At 37.4% G+C, this 12839-nt stretch overlaps 1 protein-coding gene across 4 annotated transcripts in view; it reads left to right on the top strand.

The window, feature by feature from the left end:
- Positions 1-9462, top strand: part of IFT88 (intraflagellar transport 88) — a 150690-nt gene extending 141228 nt beyond the window's left edge. For 2 of the 4 annotated variants that reach the window (XM_058276341.1, XM_058276340.2), the window contains 2 exons: positions 8801-8911; positions 9165-9462. In XM_058276341.1, the coding sequence (XP_058132324.1) occupies positions 8801-8911; positions 9165-9286 (233 nt within the window). In that variant the 3' untranslated portion in view covers positions 9287-9462. The remainder of the gene's footprint in view (positions 1-8800; positions 8912-9164) is intronic. The other 2 variants (XM_058276342.2, XM_058276343.1) reach the window with 1 other exon arrangement.
- Positions 9463-12839: the final 3377 nt, after the last annotated feature.

The raw sequence follows: 12839 nt of genomic DNA, 5'->3' as shown, positions 1-12839 counted from the left end.
TTCCACACCACACTAACATCTTTCATTAGTGTGGTACATCTGTTACAATTGATGAACACATATGGAAGCATTGCTACTAACCATGGACTATAGTTTACTTTATAGTTTACACTTTGCCCTCAACAATTTTATATGTTTTGGCAAAATGTATAATGGCCTGTATCCATCATTGTACTGTCATGCAGGACAATTCCAGTGTCCTAAAAATGCCCCCATGTTATCCCTATTTTTCCCCCTCTCTCCCCCCTCATAACCTCTGGTGGCCACTGCCTTTATATCAGTGATCCAAGTTCTTCCATTGCTAGAATAATAGTCTAAAGTAGACTTATTATTCTATTATAGATTTATTATTATGTCATTATTAAAATAACTACTTCCATGGAGTCAGCCAAGCTCCTATGGTTAGAATATCATATGATAGGAATGTGTGTATAAATAAAACAATGTGGCACAGCTTTATACAGTTCCTTTGCTAAGGAGGTATTATTGTGTAATAAAAGGGCACCATACTGGGAATCAGGAAACTGGAATTTGGTGCTGACCTTCCCACTAACAAACTGTGAACTCTTGAGCAAGTGACTTTACCTCTCTAGGCCAGTTTGCTTATCTGAAAAATAAAGGGGTTAAAATTAACAACTTTTTAATTATTTTTGTGTGTTTCTGCTGATTATAAAACTATTACTGAATATTCGGAGAAACTGTAGTAGTCCTGGTGGATGGCATATTTTTAAAAAGGGGTGGTGGGGAGGCGACAAAATGAAAAAAAGACTTTAAATTCATAGCTGAGTTGGCAGGAAAAGAAGGAAATTCTTCAGATGCCAAAATGTTTAGAAAATTTTAGTCTAAAGGAGTAGGCAAGTACTGGAGCTGGCATTTGTTCCAGCTAATCCCTAGTGGCCTACAGCCTGGGTTTTATGGGCCACTCAGGGAAAAAGATAAAGCCTGGGGACCCACAAGGGTGAGAAGTCAGATCAAAGAACCCCCTTCATAAAGCCAAGACCATCAAAAGAGCAATACCCTCAGGCCAGCTAGAAAGGAACCTATATCACAAAGGATGGGTTTCCATCTTGGCTCTAAGTGGAGTGTAAATAGTAGAAAAAATTCTCTTGTAAGGATTCCTAACCATAAGCCTTCCTTCACATAGTTCTAGAGCTAGAACACACATTACCTGTGTGTCTTAAAGAATCCCAGACTTTGGTTTATAGACTTGAGTTGGTGGTTCTCCCAGGGGCCTAGAAGAAAGAAATGTAAATCCTTCCTGGAGGAATGCACTTTAAAGCTAAGCAACAAATAATTCCTTCAAGTAAAGTTCCAAAGAGCAATAATCTACAATTTTTTAAAGTTTTAACATGTTAAGAAACAAGCCACTGTGAGCAACAGCAGAAACTAAGAGATCTGATCTGCAAAGACTACAAATATTGTAATTATCACAAAAAGAATGTATTTTCAAAGAATACATTGTATCTGAACAGTAATCTGAGTAGACTCAGGTAATTTATTTAATTATTATTTTTTATTTATTTATTTTAGATAGAACTAGTATCCTCTGTAATCTGAACTCTATAAACACTTGTCTAAAATTTAGGGCTTAACTAACATAAGATTCCTCACTGTCCAAACTCAGGTATCAGATTAAGAGTGGGAAATACTTCTATATTCTAGGTATGAGAGAGGAATAAAAGACTTCAGAAGTCTATTAGGCAGATTTGAAAAAGAACCAAATTAGAACTTCTAGAAATGGAAAAATCTAATTGAAATTAGAAACTGAATAATAGGTGGTTTAAAGTATGGATCAGCAAAGGATAGCTTGCAAACCAAACCCAGCTCAAGCTACCACGTTTTTGTCAATAAAGTTTTATTGGCATACAGTCATGGTCATTGATTTATTGTCTATGGCCCCTTTTGTGCTGTAATGGCAGAGTCAAGTAGTTGCAGCAAAGACTTTATGCCACATAAAGCTTAAAATATTTGCTGTCTAGGCCTTTATAGGAAAGGTTTACCAACTCTGAAGAGCAGATTAGATCAGATAGAGAGTTCTTGAGCCAGAAGTAGAGCTGAAGAAATTACCCAGAGTACATCACAGAGTCAAAGTGATGGAAAATATGAGCAGTTAAAAGACAGGAAGGATATTGTGGAAAGGTCTAACATGTTTAATTGGACTAGACAGAGAATAAGGGAAAGTCAATAATCAAAGAGATAATGGCTAAGAATTTTCTAGAATTGATGAAATCCTCAGCTTTACAGAGCTAAATAAACCTTAAGTGGGATAAATGAAAAGAAATATGTACATACATCATAGTCAAGTTACAATGTATGAAAGAGAAATTCTTGCTGACTTCCCAGCATCTACTATGAAAGCCAGAAGATAATTCCTATCTTCAATGTGCACAGAAAGAATAGCTACCACCTTGGAATTATATACCATTGAGCCTGTATTTAAAGAACAAGGGCATTATGGTGAGCAAACATAATGATATATATGCTATTCAATCTAAGCATATATTGAATGTCTAAAATAATGGCAATAATCTAAGTTGCTGAATTTTTTTAAAAAAACAAGATAAAACTAAAATTCTCACCCACAGTTGCATTTAGGGTAGGGATATGGGTGGCAATGATAGGAATTAGAGAGCCGATAGGAATTAGAGAGCCAAAAGCCCTGGTTTTGTTTGGGAGAAGGAGACAAATACTGATTGTTTTCTGAATTTGTTAAAGTTAAATATACATATTAAAATGTCTAAAATGTTTAGTAAATATAAAAATAAGGAAATGGGATGTAAAACCTCCAGTTAGTAGAGGGGAAAAAATAGAATAAACAGGAAAAACAGAGATTATATATGATTTGAGAAGTTATGGACATTGATCAATGGAACAGAATACAGTGTCTAGAAATAGACCCAAACATAAACAATTAACTTTTCACAAAAGTGCAAAAAGAAATTTGATGGAATGAAGATAGTCTTTTCAACAAATGGTGATGGACAAGTGGACACCCATTTGCAAAAAAAATTAACCTTGAACCATACATAAAAATTAACTCAAGGGAAGCAGACTTGGCCCAACGGATGGGGCGTCCACCTACCACATGAGAGGTCCGCAGTTCGGACCCTAGGCCTCCTTGACCCGTGTGGGGCTGGCCCATGCATGGTGCTGATGTGCACAGGGAGTGCCATGCCACGTAGTGGTGTCCCCCGTGTGGGGGAGTCCCTGTAAGGGGAGCTGCCCAGCGCAAAAGAAAGTGCAACCTGTCCAAGAATGGCACCGCACCCATGGAGAGCTGATGCAGCAAGATGATGCAACAAAAACAAACACAGATTCCCGGTGCCGCTGATAAGGATGGGAGTGGTCACAGAGGAACGCACAGCGAATGGACACAGAGAGCAGACAACTGGGGTGGGGGGGGAGGGAGAGAAATAAATAAAAAATAAATCTTAAAAAAAATTTAGTTCAAAATGGATCTGAGACCTAAGGGTAAAACTGGAAACTATAAACTTGTAAAAGAAAACAGGAGAAAGTCTTTGTGACCTTGGATTAGTCAAAGATTTCTTATATATGATACCAAAAACATGATCCATAAAAGAAAAAATGGATGAATTGAACTTTATAAACATTGAAAATTCTTGCTTTTCAGGAGACACAGTATGAAAATGAAAAGGCATGCCAAAATAGGAGAAAATATTTACAAAACACATATTGACAAAGTATTCCTATCTAGAATATAAGAAGAACTCTTACAAGCAATCCATGTTTTTTTGTTTGTTTGGTTTTTTTTATTTCATTTTGTTTTGTTTTTAAGCGGGCAAAAGACTTGAACAGGCAGTTCACCAAAGAAGATACACAATGGCAAATAAGCACTTGAAAAGATGCTCAACATCATTAACCATTAGGGAATTACAAACCACAATGAGATACTGCTAAAAAACAAAAAGGCTAAAATTTAAAAGACTGACCCTACCATGTGATTATGAGAATATGGAGCAACTGAAATTCTCATTCACTGCTGGTGGCAATGTAAAATGTACATTTTAGAAAATAGTTTGGCAGTTTCTTAAAAAGCTATCTACCCATCAGAAAACTTAGCCGTTCCACTCCCAGTTATTTACCCAAGAGAAATGAAAGCATTATATCCACACAAAGACTTATATGCAAATATTCATAGCAGCTTTATTTGAAATAGCCAAAACTTGGAAATATCCCAAATGTCATCAACAGGGGAATGGATAGATGAATTATAACATACCATGTCTATAAAAGGGACTAAAACTAAGATATAAAACGGGAGGAGCTATTGGTACATCTGCAACATGACTGAATCTCTGCTGAGTGAAATAAGCCAGATTAAAGAAAAAAGGAGAAAAAGTACAAACAAATTACAGTGATGGAAAGCAGATAAGCAATTGCCTGGAGACAGGGGTGGATGATTGGACGTGGAGGGAAGGGGACCAGGGGATGAATTTCAAAGAGACAAGAAAAAACTTTTGGGGGTGACAGATTATCCTGATTGTGATAGTTTTACAGAATTCATCAAACTGTACATATTAAATATTTGCTATTTTGTGTATGTCAGTTATGACTCAATAAACCTGAGCATGCAGGGAGTCTTCTCTCTTGCACTAGACAATGTAATGAAGAGGCTTCAGTGAGAGAAACCTGGGTCAAAATCTACTCCTTTGATATGGCCTCGAAGCATTTCATAGTTCTCTCCAAAGAAGTCTCTTGACCTCATAAATATAATAAAATCTCCCAAAATACTACAAAATAAATGAATACTCTCTATTATAGAAAAAGCAGAATATTTAGACAAAAATAAAGAGAAAACTAAAGTTACTCAAAATCTTATACCAAATATGAATGTGTATATGTATATTTTTAAAATATGGATCTTACTGCTATGCAAATTTTTACCCTGCTTTTTTCATAACCATTATATCATGTACATTTTCCTGTGTCATCAAATAATTTTATTAATTTCTTGGTAAAAATTTCTAGATATGTAACTGCTGAGTAAAGTATTAAGACATTTGATATATACAGTTGATCTTCATTATCTGTGGATTCCGTGTTTGTGAATTTACCTACTTACTAAAATTTATTTGTAACCCTGTGGTGGCTTGGAGTTGAGTACCTCAGAAAAACATGTTCTTAATCCAGTCCTGTGGGTTTGAGTCCATTGTAAATAGGATGTTTATGATGAGGTTACTTCAGTTAAGGTATGACCCAACTGAATCAGGATGGGGCTTAATCCTTTTACTGGAGGCCTTATAGAGAAGGACACAGAGAGAGAAGCCATGGGGAGAAGCCAGAAGCTGGAAGTTATTGGATCTGTGAAGAGAAAAAGAAAAGATGCCTTCATGTGCTTGGTCATGTATTGGAAAAGCCAGGGAACATGGAAGATTGCTGGCCAGCCAGAAGACACCAGCCCTGGGAGGAAGTAAGCCTAATGTAGCCTCCAAAACCTGGAGCCAATGAATTGCTGTTGTTAAGCCAACCCATTGTAGAGTATTTGTTTTAGCAACCAGGAAACTAAAACAAACCCCAAATCAATATTTGCCTCTCTTTCGGGAAGTAGGTATAGCTCAGTGGTTAAGCACCTGTGTCCCCTGTACAAGGTCCTGGGTTCAATCCTCGGGACCTCCTTAAAAAAAAAAAAAGAAAAGAAATTTTAAAATATATGTTTATAGCTCTTACACAATCATTCACAGACATGTTAGAATGGCAAAAACTTTGAGTCACCTGATGCGCACATTCCTAGCTGAGCTCTCACAAGGTGATACTCTGCATTCTTGTTTCAGCTCTCATACTGTACACAAGTATCCTTTTAATGATATCTTTAGGGCCATGTTTTTCACATTTTTGTGCTTTTTGTTAGTAATTTCATTGTTTAAAATGACCCCCAAGTGTAGTGCTGAAGAGTTGTCTAGTGTTCCTAAGCAAAAGAAGTCTGATTTGCCTTGATGTGCTTTACAGAGAAAATATGTATGTTACATAAGCTTTATTCAGGCTTGAGTATAGTGCTTTGGGGCATGGATTCAATTTTAATGAGTCAGCACCTTATCTAATGAGCTCCAATTACCTGCCCCTCAACACGATTAAGCTTGCTTTAATTTGTGTTCAAAGGCTTTGATTAAGTATTGCTCTTGTGGAGCAGATGTAGCTCAGTGGTTGAACGACTGTTTTGCATGTAGGTGGTCCCAGGTTCAATCCCCAGTATCTTCATCGTATGTATTAATACATTTAAGGAGAAAGTAAAAGATAAGGTGTCTTTAAACAGAAACACATAAAACAAGGTTCTTTATTGATATACTGAGGAAAGGTGCCCAAAGACTGGCAGGAACCCTCTAGTCTTGTATTTCCCTAAGGGCAGTAGTTCAGTATTTGCTAATCCAGTGTTTGTGGAGACTTTATAGAACATAATTAATACAAATAACGACAATCAACTGAACTCCCAAATTACTGTCAGAAAGCTTGTTCATTATACTTGTTAACTTGGTATTTTTTAAATCTTGGCCATTTTAACAGGCAAAAAGGTGTCTTACATTTACAACCTTACCTTTAGAATTATTTGAACGTTTGTATAATAGTTGATACATGCAAAAGAATATATGTAGCACATTTAAGTTAAGAAGCATATTAATGAAATAAATTTCCATGAACCCATCATAAAACATTACAGTCAGGACACCACCATCACAACTGCACCACTTCTGTGCTCTGCCTCTCCCATCCTCTACCCACCCCACAGATAACCACTGTTGGGAGTTTGTGTTTTTTCAGGGCCTTGCTTTTTCATATATGATTTTATCATATATGTAAACAATCTATTTTAATTTACTTGTTTTTTATCTTTATGAAAATGTTATCACTCAGTATGTAGTATTCAGACCTGCTTTTAAAACTTAGCATTATGTTTTTAAGGTTAAGTAAGTTTGACATTTTTATGTTTATTGGCCATTTGTATTGCTTACTTTGGGAATTATCTCTTTATATTCTTTGTCTAATTTTTAATAGGGGTATTTATTTTGTTCTGGAATTGATAATTTTCAAGATTCCTTCTTATTCTGACTTCTATGATTTTTCTCTTACAAAATAAAAGTATCATTTGAAAGCTTTAGGGTTACTTGATAAAACAGTTATTCAGATAAATTGATCTCCAAAATCTCATTTTCAGAACCCATTCGTTATTTAAGTTCCCTCTAGGTTTGTTCCTATATTGAAATGAGTATAACAATGTGTTTTTTTTAATTAGGTATTAAACCCACCCTGGCTGACATGTTTTAGTGACCCATTCACATCTACCCGTGTGTGGCAGTGTTACTCCATGAAAGCTGATTGAAAATGACGAGACAGGGGTGTTTAATTTAAAACCCAACTGATCTTTATTGTAGAAACTTTAAAAACAGCGCTCATTGGTTTTCACTTGGACAGTTTTTAATGGGAGGCAAGTTTCCATTTTTTAAAAAGCTTTGCTCTTTTCACCTGAGTTGAATCCTTCAGACTGGGAACTATAGAGTAGCATTCAGAGGCACTGGGTTTTCTGGGGGAGAGGTCAGAGTGCTTGTTGCTAACATGTCTATATGAAAAGTGAAATAAAAGAAATATTGCCTAGAGCAATGGCTCTCAAACTTTCTTGAATTGATCTCACTTAGCCAGTTTGAAAGACACTGTTTTACACTTCTGAATGAAAAATAAAATTCATTCTAATAAAAAATTATAGAGGAACAAAATAAAAATATACTGAAACATAGATACATTCAATTCATTAAATTAAGGACTTTTATTTTCAAAAAGACATCAGTGATGACAAGAACGCAAACAGGACTTATAAGTTTGATTCAGTTAATCAACCTTAAAACATGAATATTTTAAAGTCTGTCTCATTTTGATTCATTCCCAGAGACATTATCAGTAAACTAAATATAAAATACACTTAGGAAAAAAAATGATCAGTATAAATGGGTGGACTTACTCTCATTAAAAGTGAAGTTTCCATAATAGAAAAAAAATACCATTGCAGGAATTTTAAGGGAAAGAAATAAAAACTGTGGGGCTAGAGGAGTGGTTCTTTTAGAAAATATAATAATAGAAATTTAAGGTTAAAAAGTACTACTACTGCTTCCTACTTACTTTAGTGTTCAACCCTCTTTGAAACATTCTGGGATTCGGATTGTGCTCCTTTCCCAGGCAGCCCATTCCATATTTGGACAGCTACAATACTTTACAAATTTTTCCCTTGTATTGAACTGAAACATGTCCTATTACACAGGACAAATTTAGTCTTCTTCTATTTGAACAATCTTCAAGTGGTTGAAGAAAGTGATGTGTGATCTATGTTCTCTCCTGCCTGGATTAAGCATACCCAGCCTTTTCCACTGTTTTTCATAGGATGTGCTTCTAGGGCCTCTTACCAGCCTTGATAGGAAGTTGTTGATACAACGCATACTGCGCATACTGCTCTGAGAACTTCCTATTCATTCTTCATTCAGTTTCTATTTGTTCTTTGCTAGGTTATACTAGTCAGGGTCTCTGACTTCTAACAAGGCACATCTATAAAATTGAAACCTATAACTAAGCATATATTTGAAAGAATACATATGAAGACAACTAAGTGATGTTTTGTCAATATTATCGAATCTCAAGAGATTTAAATTTCAGAAACAAGAATTATAGCCATAAGAATCTGGCTTCCAAATGAAACAACCTGCCTGCTACTGGCAAATAAGGATGCTTTTAGATGCATAATATAATGTTATATGTTTTCTCAACGTATTAAACAAATGCATTTTTATTTTTGTGTTTTCAGATAGTGGCCAGAACTGTAGTGCCAGTAGTAGAGGTGAACGACTAAGTGCCAAACTCAGAGCTTTACCTGGGACAAATGAACCTTATGAAAGTAGCAGTAACAAAGAAATAGGCAAGTGCTGGTTCCGCCCCCCACCCCATCCCCAGTTCCTAAAGACATAGCAGGTCTGAAGAAGACTGGTGAGATGGCAAAAACATGTAAGCAGACAGTATTAAGAATTTGATAGATACAGACAAAATTTAAATGACTTGGAAGAGCATTTCTGTTCACTCTGAGTTCACTTTTGATTATGAGATGCAATTGGTTTCACATGTGCTTTGTTTTTCTGCATTATTCTAATGTAACAATCTGTTTTGAAATCTAGATGCCTCCTATGTGGATCCACTTGGCCCTCAAATTGAAAGACCAAAAACTGCAGCCAAAAAAAGAATTGATGAGGATGATTTTGCTGATGAAGAGTTAGGAGATGATTTGCTTCCAGAATAATATATACCTTCATTTTATTTATTAAAGGAAAGACCTTGACTTGTTAGACTTTAAATATCCAAACTTTAATTTTGTACACTGTCAAAATTTAAAATGACTGTATTCTGTTCTATGAGTATAGGTTTGTTTTGCTATGTTTTGTTATTTTTTAATGAAATAAAATCATATGAAACTAATACTTTAGGCCAGTGACTTTCTTACCTTTTTGAAAACATTGAACACAGTAAGAAAAACTTTGTAGCACAACCCAGACATACCCATACATATATGTGTGCACATGCATTCAAAAAGTATTTACCCTTACTGCCTCAGTGCATGCTGATATTTTCTATAATTTCATTCAAACAAACCAAACACTGGTAGTGAAATCACTACATTGATTTCATGGCTTGCACTTGAAAAACACTACACTAGGACATATCTGTGATGAATCTTTATTCAAGCTAAATTGCTTGGAGTTGTAAACTATAAATCTTTGGAAATTTTTCCTCCTGGGGATGATAATGCTATTAAAACAATTGTGTTTTGGAAACAATGCAAAGTATAATGAGAGAAAAACTAAACCGCAGCCTATCACTCTTTTCTCTAGTTCCTGTCACTACCCTTCATCTTAGTGGCATGTACCAATAAAACTGAGCAGGAACAAGTCTAAGAATGCTTTTCCCATTTGTGATTTAGGGTGTGGGAGGGAGGGAAGGACTGCTTTCATTTTTCTTTAGCAATGCGTTTGGCTGACCAAGTCTATCCAGAGGAATTTCCATGATGGAACGAAGTGGCTCATTGTTAGCATTGTACTACACTAGAAAAGATGGTCCTCTCCATCTTATTTCTGTTTTCTCTACAGTGTGCTTGCTACTGTCAGGTGCAGGAGGAGGAAAATGAGAACACATTCCCTGCTCCCCAAAAAAAATGATGATCTAATGAAGGAACCAGACCATAAATACACTGAACGCCTAGTATATGAATGATTTAATATGCAGAGCAATATTATGATTTTGAGGACATAGTCGTGAACAAGACCCTGTCCTCAAAAGAACTTAAATTCCATGGGGAGACTTCGGGTTGACCTAGATGGTTGCATAAGATAGTCTGGAGTGTCATTCCCCCACAGTATCTTTGACTAACAGCAAACACTGGCAGAGCCATCTTCTTCAAAACTCTGAAAAATAGTTAAATGGTTACAGTAGCAGGGCAAGTGCCAAATCAAGAAAATGCAGCTTTAAAAACAGTAACACACTTGCTGGCCTCTCATCCACCCTTTCCCTGCATATTGCAGAGCCAGCCTGCACTCCTGTTGTGAGTCCTTGGCCCTGCTCTGGAGGGAGCAGAGTCACCCCATGCACATACTGGGGTGCCTGTGTGTCAGTGCCAATCTGTCAGGTGGCAACCTGATAGAGTGAACCAGGAAACTTCTCTCTGACTCTCCCTTTCAGAACTTACCCTGTAGGCAGAACGAAATATTAATAAATCAGAATGGCCTGGGGCAAAGAATAACTGGATTTAAGGCATACAATACAGCACTTAGGAGGGGGAGGAAGTCTATTTCAGGGAGTAGAGGAGACATTCTGATTCCTGTAAATTGGGAAATCCCTAAGGACAGGAGTGAGCACAACCCCAGAACAAGATCCAAGATCAGAAAGGGCAGGGCCCTGGGAAGAGGATGTGGCTCAACCAATTGGGCTCCCATTTACCATATGGGAGGCCCTGGGTTTGATTCCCGGGGCCTCCTGGTGAAGGCAAGCTGGCCTGTGCCATGGAGAGCTGATGGCCCGTGCAGCAGAGCGCTGACGCAACAAAGGGGCATGCAGAGGAGAGACAGAGATGCCGCAGATCAGGGGGCTGAGGTGACTTAAGCAGTTGAGTTCCTCTCTCCCATGTCAGAGGTCCCAGGATCAATTCCTGGTGCCTCCTAAAGAGAAGACGAGATGAGAAGCAGACACAGAAGAATGGGCAGCAAATGGACACAGAGAGCAGACAGCAGGTGCAGATGGCGGGGGCAGGGGTGGAATAAAAAAATATTGACAGGGCCCTGCACCTTATTTTCACCTTGGGCTATTTTCATGATAGGAAGGCTGAATTGAAGGAGAGCGCCAGCCAGTACAGAACCAATTTACAAAGACTGTGAAAGTTGTTTTTATCTTGATTTGTTTGTTACTCACTTCTGATACTCAATAAAATCTCCATTATATCACTAGCTGGATAGAAAGTTAAGGAAAAGACAGCTCAGGAACTAAATACCAGATTAACACATTAAAATATTAAAATGTACAGTGTGCAAGTAAAGATTATAGGCAAAGAAAATAATGACCCATCCAAAGGAATAAGATAAAAGTTCAGAAACTGTCAATAAAGAAGACCAGATGTTGGACATACTGGGAAAAGACTTAAAAATAACCTTCAGTATGCTCAAGAGATAAAGGAAAACACTGGGGGGGAGGGGGGGGAATGAAAGGATATCAGGAAAATGATGGATGAACAAAATGAGGGGCTCAATAAACAGAAATTTTAAAAATGAACCAAACATATAATATAGTTGAAAACCACAATAACTAAAATGAAAAATTCTCTAGGGGGTTTCAACAGCAGATTAGAGCTGACAGGAGGAAAATCAGTGACCTCTGAAACCAGGCAAACCCACAGTGAAAGAAAAAAAAAAAAAGAAAAAAGATCAGTGACTTCTAAGACAAAACAATTCAAATGATTCAGGTTGAGGATTAGAAAGAACAAAAAATGAAAAACAGTGAACAGAGCCTAAGACCTGTGAAACACCATCCAACACATCAATATATGCATTACAGGTATCATAGAAGGATAGAGAGAAAGGGGCAGAAGGTGGTGGAAGGAGGGTTCATTAAATAGGATAGTGAGGGAAATGGACTTGTCCCAGTGGTTAGGGAGTCCGTGTACCACATGGGAGGTCCACGGTTCAAACCCCGGGCCTCCTTGACCCGTGTGGAGCTGGCCCGTGCGCAGTGCTGATGCGCGCAAGGAGTGCCCTGCCGCGCAGGGGTGTCCCCCGCGTAGGGGAGCCCCACGCACAAGGAGTGCGCCCCGTAAGGAAAGCCGCCCAGAGCGAAAGAAAGTGCAGCCTACCCAGGAATGGCGCCGCCCACACTTCCCGTGCCGCTGACGACAACAGAAGCGAACAAAGAAACAAGACGCAGCAAATAGACACAGAGAACAGACAACCGGGGGAGGGGGGGAATTAAATAAATAAATAAATCTTAAAATAAATAAATAAATAGGATAGTGAGGGATGATCTCTCTAGGAAGTGGCATTTATATAAACACCAGAATGATGCAAAGGAGACCACGGTGTTTTAAGCAGAAGGAACAGCAGTTGCAAACATACTAAGATAGGAATGATTTTGGACTTGAGTTAGAGCAATTTAGAGTTAGAGTCATAGGGTTTGGATCCAAAAGTATGTGTGATGTACTATATATGTGGGAAAGTGAAAGGAGAGGAGGCCCAAGAGGTAAGTAAAAGCCAGATCATGTTAAAGCTTGTAACACTTTATGAAATTAAGGTCTTATTCTTGTTACAATAGAGAAT

This window comes from Dasypus novemcinctus, chromosome 15 (assembly GCF_030445035.2).
Source record: "Dasypus novemcinctus isolate mDasNov1 chromosome 15, mDasNov1.1.hap2, whole genome shotgun sequence".
Taxonomy (NCBI): Eukaryota; Metazoa; Chordata; class Mammalia; order Cingulata; family Dasypodidae; genus Dasypus; species Dasypus novemcinctus.
Note: the sequence above shows the minus strand (reverse complement) of the source record. Positions and strands in the feature narration are given on the sequence as shown.